Source organism: Trachypithecus francoisi, unplaced genomic scaffold (genome assembly GCF_009764315.1).
Source record: "Trachypithecus francoisi isolate TF-2019V2 unplaced genomic scaffold, Tfra_2.0 Lachesis_group5, whole genome shotgun sequence".
Classification (NCBI taxonomy): domain Eukaryota; kingdom Metazoa; phylum Chordata; class Mammalia; order Primates; family Cercopithecidae; genus Trachypithecus; species Trachypithecus francoisi.
Window position 1 is genome coordinate 132785566 of NW_022681470.1, and position 17133 is coordinate 132802698.

The 17133-nt window shown below is 51.0% G+C and overlaps 1 protein-coding gene across 1 annotated transcript; it reads left to right on the plus strand.

Moving 5' to 3' along the window:
- Positions 1-2361: 2361 nt before the first annotated feature.
- Positions 2362-11560, plus strand: NXNL1 (nucleoredoxin like 1). Its single transcript, XM_033200025.1, has 2 exons — positions 2362-2767; positions 11030-11560. Exons 1-2 carry the CDS (start codon positions 2442-2444, stop codon positions 11340-11342), a joined length of 639 nt encoding a protein of 212 aa, XP_033055916.1. The 5' UTR covers positions 2362-2441; the 3' UTR covers positions 11343-11560.
- Positions 11561-17133: the final 5573 nt, after the last annotated feature.

Here is a 17133-nt window from a genome sequence, read left to right on the forward strand (position 1 = left end):
TAGAGACGGGGTTTCACCATGTTAGCCAGGATGGTCTCGATCTCCTGACCTCGTGATCCACCTGCCTCGGCCTCCCAAAGTGCTAGAATTACAGGTGTGAGCTACTGCGCCTGGCCCCCCTTTTTTTGTTTTGGTTTGGTTTGGTTTGCTTTTTTAGAGACAGAGTCTGGCTCTATCGCCCAGGCTGGAGTGCAATGGTGTGATCTCAGCTCACTGCAACCTCTGCCTCCCGGGTTTAAGCAATTCTCCTGCCTCAGCCTCCTGAGTACCTGGGATTACAGGCGTGTGCTACCACACCCGGCTAATTTTTGTATTTTTTTTTTTAGCAGAGATGGGGTTTCACTATATGTTGGCCAGGCAGGTCTTGAACTCCTGACTTCAGATGATCCTCCCGCCTCGGCCTCCCAAAGTGCTGGGATTACAGGCATGGGCCACTGTGCCCGGCCCATTTCATCGGCCTCTAACTGGAATTCATCAGGTCCTCTCACGGTGAATGCAGACGTTGGCTAGCCCCGGAACTTTGTCACCTGTGGAAATCAAAGATAACTTCATATCACATCCTGATCATAGGAGACATCCTAAAATATCACAGATGCTCACCCTGACTTAGACCTTGAAGTAATTAGTAGAGTCCATGTGAATCAATGTGACTTAATATATTTATGAAAAGGTGTGGCCAGTCGCATGCTCATGCCTGTAATCCCAGCACTTTGGGAGGCCGAGGCTGGAGGATTGCTTGAGCCCAGGATTTGGAGGCCAGCCTGGGCAATATGGCAAAACCCCATCTCTACTAAAAATACAAAAAATTAGCCAGACGTGGTGGCACGCAACTCTAGTGCCAACTAACAGGAACGCTGAAATAGAAGAATCGCCCAAGCCTTGGAGATCAAGGCTGCAGTGAGCCATGACCACACCACTGCACTCCAGCCTGGGTGCCTTGACAGAGTGAGACCCGGTCTCAAAAAATATACATACAAAAAGGTCAGATATTTAAATTTTTATTTTTATTTTTATTTATTTATTTTGGAGACAGAGTTTCGCTCTATCCCCCAGGTTGGAGTGCAGTGGAATGATCTCGTCTCACTGCAGCCTCTGCCTCCTGGGTTCAAGCGGTTCTCCTCCCTCAGGCTCCCAAGTAGCTAGGATTACAGGCATGCACCAACACACCTGGCTAATTTTTGCTTTTTTTTTTTTTTTTTTTTAATTTGAGATGTAATCTTGCTCTGTTGCCCAGGTTGGATGGAGTGCAGTGGTACGACCTCGGCTCACTGCAACCTCCACCTCTCAGGCTTAAGCAATTCTCCTGCCTCAGCCTCCCGAGTAGCTGGGATTACAGGTGCCCACCATCACGCCCGGCTAATTTTTGTATTTTTAATAGAGACGAGTTTTCACCATGTTGGCCATGATGGTCTCGAACTCCTGACCTCAGGTGATCCGCCCGCCTCAGCCTCCCAAAGCACTGGGATTACAGGCGTGAGCCACCGTGCCAGGCCTAATTTTTGCATTTTTAGTAGAAACGGGGTTTCGCCATGTTGGCCAGACTGGTCTCGAATCCCTGATCTCAGGTGATCCACCTGCCTTGACCTCCCAAAGTTTTAGGATTACAGGCGTGAGCTGCCGTGCCCAGCCTATTTTGTATTTTTAGACACTAGGTCTTGCTGTGTCACCCAGGATGGAGTGCAGTGGTGCAGTCATTGCAGCCTCAACCTCCCAGGCTCAAGTGATCCTCCCATCTCAACCAAGTAGCTGGGACTACAGGCTCATGACAACACCATGCCCAGCTAAGTTTTTAATTTTTTCATAGAGATGGGGTCTCACACTGTTGCCCAGGCTGGTCTCAAACTCCTGGTCTCAGGTGATTCTCCTGCCTCGGCCTCCCAAAGTGCTGAGACTGCAGGCATGAGTCACTGTTACATTTTTTTTTTTTCCTTTCATTGTTTTTTTTTTGAGATGGAGTCTCCCTCTGTCGCCCAGGCTGGAGTGCAATCGCACAATCTCAGCTCACTGTAACGTCTGCTTCCTGGCTTCAAATGATTCTCCTGCCTCAGCCTCCCGAGTAGCTAGGATTACAGGTGCCCACCACCACGCCTGGCTAATTTTGGTTTTTTTAGTAGAGACAGGGTTTCACCATGTTGGCCAGGCTGGTCTCGAACTCCTGACTTCAGATGATCCACCTCTGCCTCTCAAAGTGCTGGGATCACAGGTGTGAGCCACCACGCCCGTCTGTTACGTGTTTTCTTCACGCGTTTGCAGCTCTCTCCTGAGAAGGGCCACACAGACAGCCCCGCCCTCCGCCCTTAGAGGCCCCTCAGGTCAAGGTTTAGGCAGATTAGTGAAGTCCTAAGCTGGCTTCCTAAAGATTTCTATTTCTGGGAGAGGAGCCAGTCAGCAGACCGGGGAACCACACGCTGCGCTGTTCCCAGCACCCAGCCCAGGTTACTATGGCCTCCCTGTTTTCTGGCCGCATCCTGATCTGCAACAACAACGACCAGGACGAGCTGGACACGGAGGCCGAGGTCAGCCGCAGGTTGGAGAACCGGCTGGTGCTGCTGTTCTTTGGCGCCGGGGCTTGTCCGCAATGCCAGGCCTTCGTGCCCATCCTCAAGGACTTCTTCGTGCGGCTTACAGATGAGTTCTATGTGCTGCGGGCAGCGCAGTTGGCCCTGGTGTACGTGTCCCAGGACTCCACAGAGGAGCAGCAAGACCTGTTCCTCAAGGACATGCCAACGAAGTGGCTTTTCCTGCCCTTTGAGGATGAACTGAGGAGGTGAGGAGGGGCAGGGAGGGCTTCCTGGAGGAGGGGGCATGTTCGCTGAAAGTGAAGCATCCATTCTAACTAGAGTGAATGAGCAGCCCCTGTGTGCCAGTCCATATACTGGGAACTAGGGGGTACAGAGAGGGGTGCCCACTTCCACATGCCAGCTTCCATTCCACCCCAGGGAGCTTAGAGCCGAGTGAGAGGAACAGATGCAAAAGAGAGACTCAACTATGTAATAGTAAGGCCAAGCGTGGTGGCTTACCCCTGTAATCCCAGGACTTTGGCAGGCCGAGGCGGGCAGATCACCTGAGATTGGGAGTTTGAGACCAGCCTGGTCAACATGGTGAAACCCTGTCTCTACTAAAAATACAAAAATTAGCCAGGCATGGTGGTGGGCGCCTGTAATCCCAGCTGCTTGGGAGGCTGAGGCAGGAGAATCATTTGAACCTGGCAGGCAGATGCTGCAGGGAGGCAAGATCATGTCACTGCCCTCCAGCCTGGGCGACAGAGGGAGACTCTGTCTTAAAAAAATCAAAAAACAAATATATAATAGAACTGCAATAGTGCTCAGAGGACAAAGCTGGGCCACAAAGTGGAAATACAATGAGGGAAACCTTGGTGAGGTTCCAGGGTCAGAGGATGCTTCCCCAAGGAAGTGGCTTTAAAGAGAGACGGTCCCTAGCTGGGCGCGTTGGCTCATGCCTGTAGTCCCAGCCCCTTGGGAGGTTATGGTAAGAAGATAACTGGAGCCTGGAGTTTGAGGCTGCAGTGAGCTATGATTGCATCACTGCACTCCAGCCAGGGCAATACAGATAGACCCTGTCTCTTAAAGTAAGGCCAGGCACGGTGGCTCACACCTGTAAACCTAGCACTTTGGGAGGCCAAGGTGAGCAGATCACCTGAGGTCAGGAGTTCAAGACCAGCCTGACCAATATGGCAAAACCCCATCTCTACTAAAAATACAAAAATTAGCCAGGCCTGGCCGGGCGCGGTGGCTCAAGCCTGTAATCCCAGCACGTTGGGAGGCCGAGACGGGCGGATCACGAGGTCAGGAGATCGAGACCATCCTGGCTAACACGGTGAAACCCCGTCTCTACTAAAAAAAACTACAAAAAACTAGCCGGGCGAGGTGGCGGCGCCTGTAGTCCCAGCTACTCCGGAGGCTGAGGCAGGAGAATGGCGTAAACCCGGGAGGCGGAGCTTGCAGTGAGCTGAGATCCGGCCACAGCACTCCAGCCTGGGTGACAGAGCGAGACTCCGCCTCAAAAAAAAAAAAAAAAAAAAAAAAAAAAAATTAGCCAGGACTGGTGGCGCACACCTGTGGTCCCAGCTACTCGGGAGGCTGAGGCAGGAGAATCGCTTGAGTCCAGGAGGCGGAAGTTGCAGTGATCTGAGATGGTGCCACTGCACTTCAGCCTGGGCAACAGAGTGAGACCGTATCTCAAAAATAAAAATAAAAAATGAAAAATGTAATAAATAAATAAAATACAGGGAGACTCCAAGGAGAAGAAAGATAGGAGGATGGAGAGTGAGGAAAGGGAGGGGTTCCAGGCAGAGGGCACAGCAGAAAGGCTTGGAGGCTGTCAGAGAAAGAATGACCAGTTCAGGGAGACTGTAAGTAATTCTGGAGAGGATTGAATTTACAATGTTCTTGTTACCGCCCACGCATTCGTCATAATCTTCTTAAGGTGTGACAGGTCTGTGGTGCAGAGCCACCTTAACGAGTATAGACATGATCCTCAGGGTAGCAGGGAGCCATGGTGGACATTAGAACTGAGGGAGAGGTAGTTGGATTCAAGCTTTATAAGGAGATTTCCAGCCAGGCATGGTGGCTGACACCTGCAATCCCAGCACTTTTGGAGGCTGAGGCAGGAGGATTCCTCGAGGCTGGGAGTTGAAGACCAGCCTGGGCAACACAGCAAGACACCACCACCCCCATCTCTAAAATTATAAAAAGAAAAATTATGAAAAGTGGCCTGGCACAGTGACTCACGCCTGTAATCCCAGCACTTTGGGAGACCGAGGTGGGTGGATCACCTGAAGTCAGGAGTTCAAGACCAACCTAGCCAACACGGCGAAACCCTGTCTCTACTAAAGATACAAAAATTAGCCGGACATGGTGGTGGTTATCTGTAGTCCCAGCTACTCAGGAGGCTGAAGCACGAGAATCGCTTGAACCTGGGAGGCAGAGGGTGCAGTGAGCCGAGATCACACCACTGCACTCCAGCCTGAGCAACAGAGCAAGACTGTCTCAAAAAAAAGAAAAAATTTAAAAAGATCCTCTTTAAAAAAATTACAAAAGGAACTGCCCAGTAAACAGTATTATAGTTTGACTTTTTATTATGAAAAAATGTTCACACATAGCAAAAAGTTGAGAGAAGTGTACAATGAAACCCACCACAATTGTTAACATTTTGCCATAGTCACTTTGTCCACACACATGTGGATAGTTTGTGCTAAACGATTTGAAAGTGACTTGCAGACTTCATGACATTTTCCCAATGTCATGCCTTTTGTTACTCAACAAGTTGGAAGTTTCTGGTCATCATCAGAGTTTGGACACTGAATCCTGCCCACTGCCCTCGGCAGCTAAGGAGACTCCTCCCCGATGCCAGTGACACTTCCTTCCCTGGGGCAGAGACGCCAGCTGCAGACAAATGCTCATCTTGTCTGAGACAGGGTCCTCTCAACAAAACATTCACCCAGACTAGTATGTTATCTGGGCATTTCCCATTCCACGGCCCCATAGAGGGGATGTCTAGTTAAATGAAATTTCAGGCTGGGTGCGGTGGCTTATGCCTGTAATTCCAGCGCTTTGGGAGGCAGAGATGGAAGGATCACTTGAGGCCGGGAGTTCAAAACCAGCCTGAACAACATAGCAAGACCATATCTTTTTTTTTTTTTTTTTGAGATGGAGTCTCGCTCTGTGGTCCAGGCTGGAGTGCAGTGGCCGAATCTCAGCTCACTGCAAGCTCCGCCTCCCGGGTTACACCATTCTCCTGCCTCAGCCTCCCGAGTAGCTGGGACTACAGGCGCCCGCCACCTCGCCGGCTAGTTTTTTTTTTTTTTTTTTTTTGTATTTTTGGTAGAGACGGGGTTTCACTGTGTTAGCCAGGATGGTCTCGATCTCCTGACCTCATGATCCGCCCGTCTCGGCCTCCCAAAGTGCTGGGATTACAGGCTTGAGCCACCGCGCCCGGCAGCAAGACCATATCTTTACAAAAACTTAAAAAAAAATTAGTCAGGTGTGGTGGTACAAGCCTTTAGTCCCAGCTACTCAGGAGGCTGAGGCTACAGGATCACCTGAGCCCAGGAGTTTGAAGTTAGCACGATCTATGATCCCACCATTGCACTCTAGCCTGGGTGACCGATGGAGGCTCTTTCTCTAAAATAAAAAAAGAAAGAAAGAAAAAATGAGATAAACAATAAATAATCTTTCTTGTAGTATAAGTATATCCCATGCATTCGGATATACTTATACTAAAAGATTATTCATTGTTTATTCGAAATTCAAAGTTAACTAGTGTGTGTATTTATATGTATAAGAGAGAGAGATGGGGTCTCGTTATGTTCCCCAAGCTGGTCTCAAACCCTTGGGCTCAAGCAATCCTCCCACCTCGGCCTCCCAAAGTGCTGGGATGACACGGGTGAGCCACTGTACCCAGCCTCAACTTTTTATTTTTATTTTTTTTAAGAGAGGGAGTGTTCTATATTTTTAATTGCTAAACCTGGCAATTTACTCATGGGATTTTGTAAGTATCACGGGTTCTCTTTGTGTCAGTCTGGAAAAACGCCACGGAAGGATGCAGCAGGCTGAAATTAAGAACCGTTAGCTATGGCCGGGCGCAGTGGCTTATGCCTGTAATCCCAGCATTTTGGGAGACCAAGGCAGGCGGATCACTTGAGGTGAGGAGTTCGAGACCAGTCTGGCCAACATGGTGAAACCTCATCTCTACTAAAAACACAAAAATTGGCCGGGCGTGGTGGCTCACGCCTGTAATCCCAGCACTTTGGGAGGCTGAGGTGGGTGGATCACGAGGTCAGGAGATCGAGACCATCCTGGCTAACACGGTGAAACCCCATCTCTACTAAAAATACAGAAAAATTAGCCGGGCATAGTGGCAGGCGCCTGTAGTCCCAGCTCTTTGGGAGGCTGAGGCAGGAGAATGGCGTGAACCCGGGAGGCGGAGCTTACGGTGAGCCGAGATCAAAAAAAAGAAGAAAAAAAAAACACACACACGCAAATTTTTTTTTTGAGACGGAGTCTCGCTCTGTGGCCCAGGCTGCAGTGCAGTGGCCGGATCTCAGCTCACTGCAAGCTCTGCCTCCCGGGTTTACACCATTCTCCTGCCTCAGGCTCCTGAGTAGCTGGGACTACAGGCGCCCGCCACGTCTCCCGGCTAGTTTTTTGTATTTTTTAGTAGAGACGGGGTTTCACCGTGTTAGCCAGGATGGTCTTGAGCTCCCGACCTCGTGATCCGCCCGTCTCGGCCTCCCAAAGTGCTGGGATTACAGGCTTGAGCCACCGCGCCCGGCCGCAAATTTTTTTTTTGAGACGGAGTCTCGCTCTGTGGCCCAGGCTGCAGTGCAGTGGCGGATCTCAGCTCACTGCAAGCTCTGCCTCCCGGGTTTACACCATTCTCCTGCCTCAGGCTCCTGAGTAGCTGGGACTACAGGCGCCCGCCACGTCGCCCGGCTAGTTTTTTGTATTTTTTAGTAGAGACGGGGTTTCACCGTGTTAGCCAGGATGGTCTTGAGCTCCCGACCTCGTGATCCACCCGTCTCGGCCTCCCAAAGTGCTGGGATTACAGGCTTGAGCCACCGTGCCCGGCACAAAAATTAACTGATTGTGGTGGCACACTCCTGTAGTCCCAGCCACTCAGGAGGCTGAAGCAGGAGAATCGCTTGAACCCAGGAGGCAGAGGTTGCAGTGAGCCAAGATCATGCCATTGCATTCCAGCCTCAGCTACACAGCGAGACTCTGTCTTAAACAAACAAAAAAAGCCGGGCGCGGTGGCTCATGCCTGTAATTCCAGGGAGGCCGCTCTGTGTTGGCACTCACCTGTATTCCCAGCTACTTGGGAGCCTGAGGCAGGAGAATTGCTTCAACCCAGGAGGCAGAGGTTGCAGTGAGATCGCGCCATTGCACTCCAGCCTGGGCAACAAGACCAAAACTCCATCTCAAAAAATAAAAATTAAAAAATAGGCTGCGTGTGGTGGCTCATGCCTATAATTTCAGCACTTTAGGAGGCCAAGGCAGGTGGATCACCTGAGGTCAAGAGTTCAAGACCAGCTTGGCCAACATGGTGAAACCCCAGCTCTATTAAAAATACAAAAATTAGCCTGGTATGGTAGCAGACGCCTGTAATCCCAGCTACTTGGGACGCTGAGGCAGGAGAATCACTTGGACCGGGGAGGCAGAGGCTGCAGTGAGCCGAGATTACGCCATTGCACTCCCGCCTGGGTGACAGAGATAGACCTCTGTCTCAAAATAAATAAATAAAATTTTGAAAAAATGAAAAATACATATAATTAATTATAAAAGAAAAATAAAGGACTGTGGGTTGAGCCTGGTGCCTGTAGTCCCAGCTACTTGGGAGGCTGAGACGGGAGGATCTCTTGAGCCCAGGAGTTCAAGGCCAGAAAAAACAAACAAACAAACACAGAACTCTGGGTATTGGGCCCAGTTTGGCAGCTGCCTCTACTCCAGGATGAGAGGGTGGAGGGTGCAGGATTTGGGCCTAGATGAGGGGTTTGGTCCAGGGTCTCCTAGGGGTGTGGAGAGCTTTCCATTGACTTCCCTTAAGACTTAGAACAAAGCTGAGGCTGGGCACAGTGGCTCATGCCTGTAATCCCAGCACTTTGGAAGGCTGAGGCAGGAGGATTGCATGAGCTCAGGAGTTTGGGACGAGCTCAGGCAACATAGTGAGATCCTATCTCTACAAAACAATTTAAAAACTAGCCAGGCATGGTGTTATGAGCCTGTAGTCCAGCTACTTGGAAGGCTGAGGCCAGAGGACTGCTTCAGCCTGGGAGGTTGAGGCTGCAGTGAGCTGTGATTGTACCAGTGCTCTCCAGCCTGGGTGACAGAGCAAGAGGCTGTCTCAAAGAAAAAGAAAAAAAGAACAAAATTGATACTCCTTACTATGACCCTACATGGCCTGTGTGATCAGGTCTGTACCCTAATGACCATCCCACCCTCAGGGCCTTTGCATGTACTGTGCCTACTGCCTGGGACACCTTTCCCCCAGTTCTCCAGCCCCCTTCATCCCACAGATCTCAGTTCAGAGACTGCAGCTCATCTCTCCTTGGAGAGATGCCCTCTAGCCAGCAACTCCTTACCCTGCTTAGTATCTCTCTATGATGCTTTTTGTTTTTGTTTTTGTTTTTTGACAATCTCGCTCTGCTGCCCAGGCTGGAGTGCCGTGGCACAATCTCGGCTCGCTGCAACCTTGGCCTCCCAGGTTCAAGCAATTTTCCTGCCTCAGCCTCCTGAGTAGCTGGGATTATAGGCACTCACCATCACACCCGGCTGATTTTTTTGTATTTTTAGCAGAGATGAGGTTTCACCATGTTGGCCAGGCTGGTCTTGAACTCATGACCTCTGGTGACCCGCCCATCTCAGCCTCCCAAAGTGCTGAGATTACAGGCATGAGCCACCGCGCCCTCTCTCTGACTTTTAGCAATACTCATTCATTCATTCATTCATTTATTCAGCCTATGTACATTTCCTGAGCACTTACTCTGTGCCCCTCCACTGCTTCAGGCACTGGGAACACCAGTGGATGGTGACAGAAACCTGTGTCCTTGAATCTACAGTTCTGTTGTAGGAGAAAATGATAAGGCAGGAGAATTTGTTTTTTTTCCTCCGTCTTCCAGGCTGGAGTGCAGTGGCACAATCTCGGCTCGCTGCAACCTCCACCTCCAGGGTTCAAGCGATTCTCGTGCCTCAGCCTCCCTGGTAGCTGGGATTACAGGCGCCCGCCACCACACCCGGCTGATTTCTTTGTATTTTTAGTAGAGATGGGGTTTCACCATGTTAGCCAAGCTGGTCTCGAACTCCTGGCCTCCGGTGAGCTGACTATCTCAGCCTCCCAAAGTGCTGAGATTACAGGCATGAACCACTGCGCCGGCCAAGCAGGAGAAATTGTAAAAACCATACATGATGTTGGATGCTGAAAGGCACTTCAGAGAAAAACACTGCCTTGGGATGTTATTTATTCTATTTTTGAGACAGGATCTGGCTCTGTCACCCAGACTGGAGTGCAGTGATGCAATCATAGCTCACTGCAGCCTCGAAATCCTGGGCTCAAGCGATCCTTCTGTAGCAGGACGAGCCGCAGACAAAACTCCTCAGACACTGGATTAAAGAAGGAAGAGGTTTTTCATTCCCCCAGGAGCCTCCGCAGACTCGCGTCTTAAGAGCCGAGCTCCCTGAAGAGGAAATATGTGGCCTTTTTAAAGGCTTACAACTTTAAGGGATCCATGTAAAAGGGTCATGATAAATCAAGCAAGCGTGGAAAATGTGATGAGGGGCTACGTGCATCAGCTAACAAAAAGTTTTACAGTGCTTTCTCATACAATGTCTGGAATTTACAGATAACACTAGTAGTTTTGGTCAGGGGTTAATATTATTATTATTATTTTAACCACCAGTGCCAGGTGGTGGTGCCAAGGTCGTCTAGCTATTTATCTTACTTCTGTTTCTTTCCAACTTTTTGCTTTCTCCCCCTTCTCCTGTCTTATAAACGTAGGGAACAGGGGAGACGGGGGAAAAGCTGGGAAGGACAACAGGTGAAGTGGTGGTCTCATTCTATACTTCTACCTCGGCCTCCTGAGTACCTGGGACTACAGGAGCGCACCACCACGCCCTGCTTTGTTTATTTATTTATGTATTTATTTACTTACTTGCTTATTTATTTATTTATTTATTGGTAGAGACAGGGTCTTACTACGTTGCCCTTGTGTCTTGCGATGTGAAGTCTCCATACTACAGGGTCTTAGCCTGCAAATGTCTGAGGAGAGCGCTCCAAGCGCATGGCACAGCCAGCGCAAATGCCCCGAGGTTGGAGCATGCCTGGGGTGCTGGAGACATAGTGCAGGGACCAAAGTGTCTGGCCCTGTTCTGGTCCTGGTGTGCACCTACCCAGTGCCCAGCAAGAGACAGTGCACACAGAAGGCGCTGCCTAAGTACTGGGAGGAGGGATGTGAGGCTCTCTGGGTCAGTATTAGAGATGTGGATCCGTCCAGACTGACCTGCCCGCTCCGCAGGGACCTCGGGCGCCAGTTCTCCGTGGAGCGCCTGCCGGCGGTTGTGGTGCTCAAGCCGGACGGGGATGTGCTCACTCGCGACGGCGCCGACGAGATCCAGCGCCTGGGCACCGCCTGCTTCGCCAACTGGCAGGAGGCAGCCGAGGTGCTGGACCGCAACTTCCAGCTGCCAGAGGACCTGGAGGACCAGGAGCCACGGAGCCTTACCGAGTGCCTGCGCCGCCGCAAGTACCGCGTGGAAAAGGCGGCGCGAGGCGGTCGCGACCCCGGGGGAGGGGGTGGGGAGGAGGGCGGGGCCGGGGGGCTGTTCTGACCCCCTAGGGTGGAGGAGAGGCGTGGGGTTTGGTGATGAACCTCCACCCCCACCCCACCGCCGCACGCCTGTAATCCCAGCACTTGGGGAGGCCGAGGCGGGAGGATCGCTTGAGCCCAGGAGTTCGAGATCAGCCTGGGCAACAGAGTGAGACCCTGACTTTACGAAAATTAAAAATTAACCCGGTGTGGTGGCGCGCGCCTGTGGCTTAGCTACCCCGGAGGCTGAGGTGGGAGGATGGATTGAGTCCGGGAGGTCAAGGCTGCAGTGAACCGTGATCGCTCCGCTTGCACACCGCACTCCAACCTGAGCGACAAAGAGAGACCCTGTTCCCAAAGAAACAAAAGGAAACCCTCCTCCCCTCCCCCCCGTAAGAGAGCGGGATGGGGCTGAGGGTGGGAGTGGGGGTGGGTGGGACCAGGGCGGACAACAGGGCCAAGGGCGGCTGTTATGACCCCCCTACGGTGGAGGAGTTGGGGTTTGGTGATGAACCCCTCCACTCCAGAGGTGGAGAGCTGGGAGGGAGTGGGGGTGGAGATGTGGGGTGGGGGGGGCCAGGGCGGAGGGCGGGACCGAGCAGGGCTCTTCTGACCCCATAGTTGGGGAGGACTGGTGGAGGAGGGGCCGGTCTATGAAAAGCCTGCCCCCTCACTGCGGGGAGAGAGGGCTGGATGGAAGTCGGGAGGCTGTTCCGAGTCCTCCTCTGCCCCAGGTGGGCAGGCTGCAGGAGGAGAATCTGTAATGAGCCTCTTGGGAGCAGAGGAGAGGGTAGGGGGAGGGGATTGTCCGAGATCTCCGCAGGCATAGGGCGGGACGGAGCTTAGTGTGGGAGCACGGAGTAGGGGACTGTCTGGGTTCCGAGCACTCCTCCGGGGGCAGGCGGGCCTGGGGGGCTGTTCTGAGCTCCCTGATGAAGTGGGGTGGAGGCGAAGTGGGAAAGGGGAGGGGTGATGTCTGTTCTGAGCCCATCCCCAGGAGGAGTCAGAGCAGAGGGACTGTGATAAGATCCACAGGGAGAAGCAGGACAGGACCTGGGGAGTCTGTTCTGATCCCCACGCAGGGGAGGGTGGGAGCTAGGAAGGCGCGAGTGGCAGGGGGTTCTCTGTTCTGGTCTTCCAGGTGCTCATCTGAGTCTCCCGGGTCAGGGCGATAAAGCAGGGAGAGCTTTTCAAGGATCTCTATACATATTTCTGAGACCTGGCTGAAGAGGAGTAATTAATGGATCAAAAAATGAGAAAATCCAAACTAAAATAGAACAAACGTGCTGAAAACGCCGAGCCCATCCTACGTTAAATGAGTTGCCCACTTTTTTTTTTTCCTTTGGCGGAGTTTGACTCTTGTTGCCCAGGCTGGAGTGCAATGGCATGATCTTGGCTCACGGCAACCTCCACCTCCCGTGTTGAAGCGATTCTCCTGCCTCAGCCTCCCAAGTAGCTGGCATTACAGGCACACCACCAGACTAATTTTTGTATTTTTAGTAGAGATGGGGTTTTTTCATGTTGGTCAGGCTGGTCTCGAACTCCCGAGCTCAGGTGATCCACCTGCCTCGGCCTCCCAAAGTGATGGGATTACAGGCATGAGCCACCGCGCCCGGTCGAGTTGCCCACATATTTCATACACAAAATCACAACAATCCTTTAACAACAAATTTATATGTTACACGGGATGTATTTCAATATTTGGTACCACGTGGGCTGGGGGTTCCCGGCTGCCACAGGAGCCAAGAGTCTCCCAGGTTTCACTCTATCCCTCGTGGACCAGGGTATTATCAGGGAAGACAGCAGAATATAGACATCAAAAACTCCGATCTAGAACCATCTCCTGACTTTGAGACGGTGAGACTATCTACCTTCTCTAAACCCTAATCCCTTCCTCTGAAAAATTAGAATTAAAGCCAGATTCTCCCAGGCACGTCAGTGAAGGAGGAGCAGTTGCTCGGCTCACCGTTTGATGTGGCCTCTGGCGCCCCCTTGCGGCAGGATGAGTTGATACACCGTCGTGGCGGGGCCTAACATTCAAATGAGATGCAAACCACTCCTCTCGTGTCCGGTCTCCGGAAAGGGTTTCCTGGGAGGCCACGCGTGTCCGTGGAAATTAGCAAGCGTGACCACGGTGCGCGGGAGTCTGGCTGACAGGAGGAAGGTGGTTGGGGGCCTGGGAGGCCAGAGGGTCCTGAATGCTGGATGACCACCTCATTTCGTGCTCACCTCCACTTCCAACCTCCAGGTTGGAAAATTGACCCAGCTCAGGACCCTGGTGCTGCCTGATGCTTCATGTTCCAGCAGCCCCCTCTGAACTCCAGGAGGCACATCTGTGAAATGGGTGCATTGAGGCTGGGCGTGGTGGCTCATGCCTGTAATCCCAACACTTTAGGAGGCCGAGGCAAACGGATCACCTGAGGTCAGGAGTTCAAGACCAGCCTGGCCAATGTGACGAAAGCCCGTCTCTACTTTAAAAATATAGGCTGGCGTGGTGGCACGTGTCTGTAGTCCCAGCTTCTCAGGAGGCTGAGGCAGGAGAATCACTTGAACCTGGGAGGCGGAGGTTGCAGTGAGCCAAGATTGCACCCCTGCACTCCAGCTTGGGCAACAGAGGGAGACTCTGTTTTTTTTTTTTTTTTTTTTTTTTGAGACGGAGTCTCACTCTGTCGCCCAGGCTGGAGTGCTGTGGCCGGATCTCAGCTCACTGCAAGCTCCGCCTCCCGGGTTTACGCCATTCTCCTGCCTCAGCCTCCCGAGTAGCTGGGACTACAGGCACCCGCCACCTCGCCCGGCTAGATTTTTGTATTTTTTTTTAGTAGAGACGGGGTTTCACCGTGTTAGCCAGGATGGTCTCGATCTCCTGACCTCGTGATCCACCCGTCTCGGCCTCCCAAAGTGCTGGGATTACAGGCTTGAGCCACCGCGCCCGGCCCAGAGGGAGACTCTGTCCCCCCGAAAAATAAAATAAAAATCACTTAAATTATCTGTACCTCATACCAGGTTACCTTTTCCAACAAATCACAGGCTATGCAACCTGTCAGCATTGTTAACTATTGTTCCAGCCAACATGCAGTGACCAGCCGTCCCTGTCTGGGCAGTGAGGTTGAGGAAGTCCACTCTCTGCCCCTGTCAGGCCGTGTGACTTGAACTGTATAGAGAAACTCTCCAAGTCTCAACCCCCCATCCCCACCTACCCACTCCCCGCCTGTCTGAGCTGGAATAAGAAGGGCAGCTTAGCAAAAGGCCAAGGTAGATGAGCTTACCATCTACCATGAGCAGAGTGGGGCCTGTTAGCAGGGTTAACTTTCCAAGTTGAAGCCAGACACCCCCAAACTAGAGAATCATCCCACGTACAAACAGCAGGACCAGACCTTGGTATCTGTGTTCCCCCAACCCCCAACAAATAACGGCAAAACTTAAGACAGCACTGTAATGAATTTTGGCCACCTTAGGTAAGTGTCCCCTTATTGTGGGATTTCATGTATGTTTCCACCTCCCCCACCAGGCTGTGAGCACTGGAAGGGAGAGCAGGGCCTGTCTTGGTCACCCCTGGGTTCTCAAAGCCCAGCACATAGACGGGCTCTCCACTGATGTTCGTCGAATGAATACAGGAAAGTATCTTATATCTCTGTATTCCCACCACCCAGAGCAAAACTGTAGCCCTGATCCAAATGAAATGCTGAGCCCCTCAATTTGAGACTTTTCCTTACCTGGAAAACATGGAAAATTCACCCTAACACTGGTGATGATGAACGAGTGAGTGTTAGGCTGAGGCCTGATGAATGAATGAATGAATGAATGAATGAATGAATTGAAAGAAGGAGCAGGTTCCTGCTACAGATGAGGAGGCCCAGAGAGGTTAAGGGATGTGCCCAAAGTCACACAGCAAAGAAGGAGGCCACCTGGAAAGGAAGGGTCACCCTCACCCCATACTCTTCCTTGGGGCTATTTTACCTACAAGACTGAGGGCACAGGGCCCACAAACTCTTTTCAAGGGACCCCAAAATTTTCAAACCTGAAAAAAAAATTGATTCCAGGTGAGGTGCAGTGGCTCAAGCCTGTAATCCCAGCACTTCAGGAGGTCCAGTGGGCGGATCAATTGAGCTTAAGAGTTCCAGATGAGCCTGGACAACATAGTAAGACCCCATCTCTACAAAAAATTAATTAATTAAATTAAAATGGAGAAAGGACTTGAATAGACATTTCTCCAAAGAAGATATATGAACAGTCAAAAAGCCCATGAAAAGATGCTTAACATCATTAGTTATTAGGGAAATGCAAATAAAAACCACAATGAGATATTACTTCATAAGCATCAGAATGACTATTTTCAGGGAGGAGGAGGCTGGGTGTGGTAGCTCACCCCTGTAATCCCCCAGAACTTTGGGAGGCTGAGGTGAGAGGATAGCTTGGGCATACGAAGTTTGAGACCAGACCAATACAGCAAGACCCCAGCTCTACAAAAACATTTAAAAAACTGGTTGGGTATGGTGGCTCACACCTGTAATTCGAACACTTTGGGAGGCCGAGGCAGGAAGATCACTCGAGGCCAGGAGTTTGAGACCAGCCTGGCCAACATGGTGAAACCCCATCTCTACTAAAAATACAAAAATTAGCTGAGTGTTGTGGCAGCCACCTGTAATCCCAGCTACTTGGAAGGCTGAGGTGCAAGACTCGCTTAAACCCAGGAAGGGGAGGTTGCAGTGAGCTGAGATCTAGCCACTGCACTCCAGCCTGGGCAAAAGAGTGAGTTCATCTCAAAAAAAAAAAAAAAAAAAGAAGAAGAAGAAGAGGAAGAATGGTTATTATAAGGGAGGAGGAGGCTGGGTGTGGTGGTTCACTCCTGTAATCCCAGCACTTTGGGAGGCTGAGGTGAGAGAATCACTTGGGTATAAAGAGTTTGAGACCAGACCAACATAGAAAGACCCCATATCTAAAAAAAAAAAAAAATTTAAAAATGCTTAAAAATTAGCCAGGCATGCTGTGCTTGCCTGTAGTCCCAGCTACCTGGGGAGGCTGAGGCAGGAAGATCACTTGAGCCCAGGAGGTCGAGGCTATAATGAACTATGATCACACCACTGCAATCCAGCCTGGGTGACAGAGCAAGGCCTTGATGGAAAAAAAAAAAAAAAGTAGAAGAAGAAGGAGAAGGAGGAGGAGAGGAGGAGGAAAGGAGGAGGAGGAGGAGGAGGAAGAGTAGGAGGGCAGAAGAAAACATGTGTTGGGGAGGATGTGCAGAAAATTATTTTTGAAAACCTCAGACATTGCTGGTAGAAATGGAAAACGGTGCAGCTGCTATGGAAAAGTTTGAGGGTTCCACAAAGAGTTAAAATCAAGTAACTATGTGACTCAGCAACTCCACTCCTAGGAGTCCACACCCCACAAGAGTTGACAGCAGTGACTCAAGAAGATACCTGTGCATACATGTTTATAGCAGCATTAGTCACCTCCACCAAAAGGCAGCAACAACACAAATACGCATCAATGGATGCATGGATGAACACAAATGTTCCAGACATGTTATGGAATATTACACAGCCATAAAAAGGAATGAGGCACTGATCCATGCTACAACCTGGATGAACCTTGAGTATATGATGCAGAGTGACAGAAGCCAGAATGCCACCTCTTGTATGACTCCATTGATATGAAATGTCCAGAATAGGCAAATCCACAGAAACAGGAAGTAGATTAACAGTTGTCAGCCGCTTGAGGAGGGGGAATGGGGAGTGACTTTTAATAGGGACGGGGTCTCCTTTTGGGGGGATGAAAATCTTCTGGAGCTAGACAGAGGTAATGGTTGTACAACA

Coding starts and splice junctions, on each gene's coding strand:
- NXNL1 (XM_033200025.1), top strand. CDS start 2,442: ATGGCCTCCCTGTTTTCTGGCCGCATCCTGATCTGCAACAACAACGAC. Junction 2,768..11,029: donor TTTGAGGATGAACTGAGGAG/GTGAGGAGGGGC, acceptor CCCGCTCCGCAG/GGACCTCGGGCGCCAGTTCT.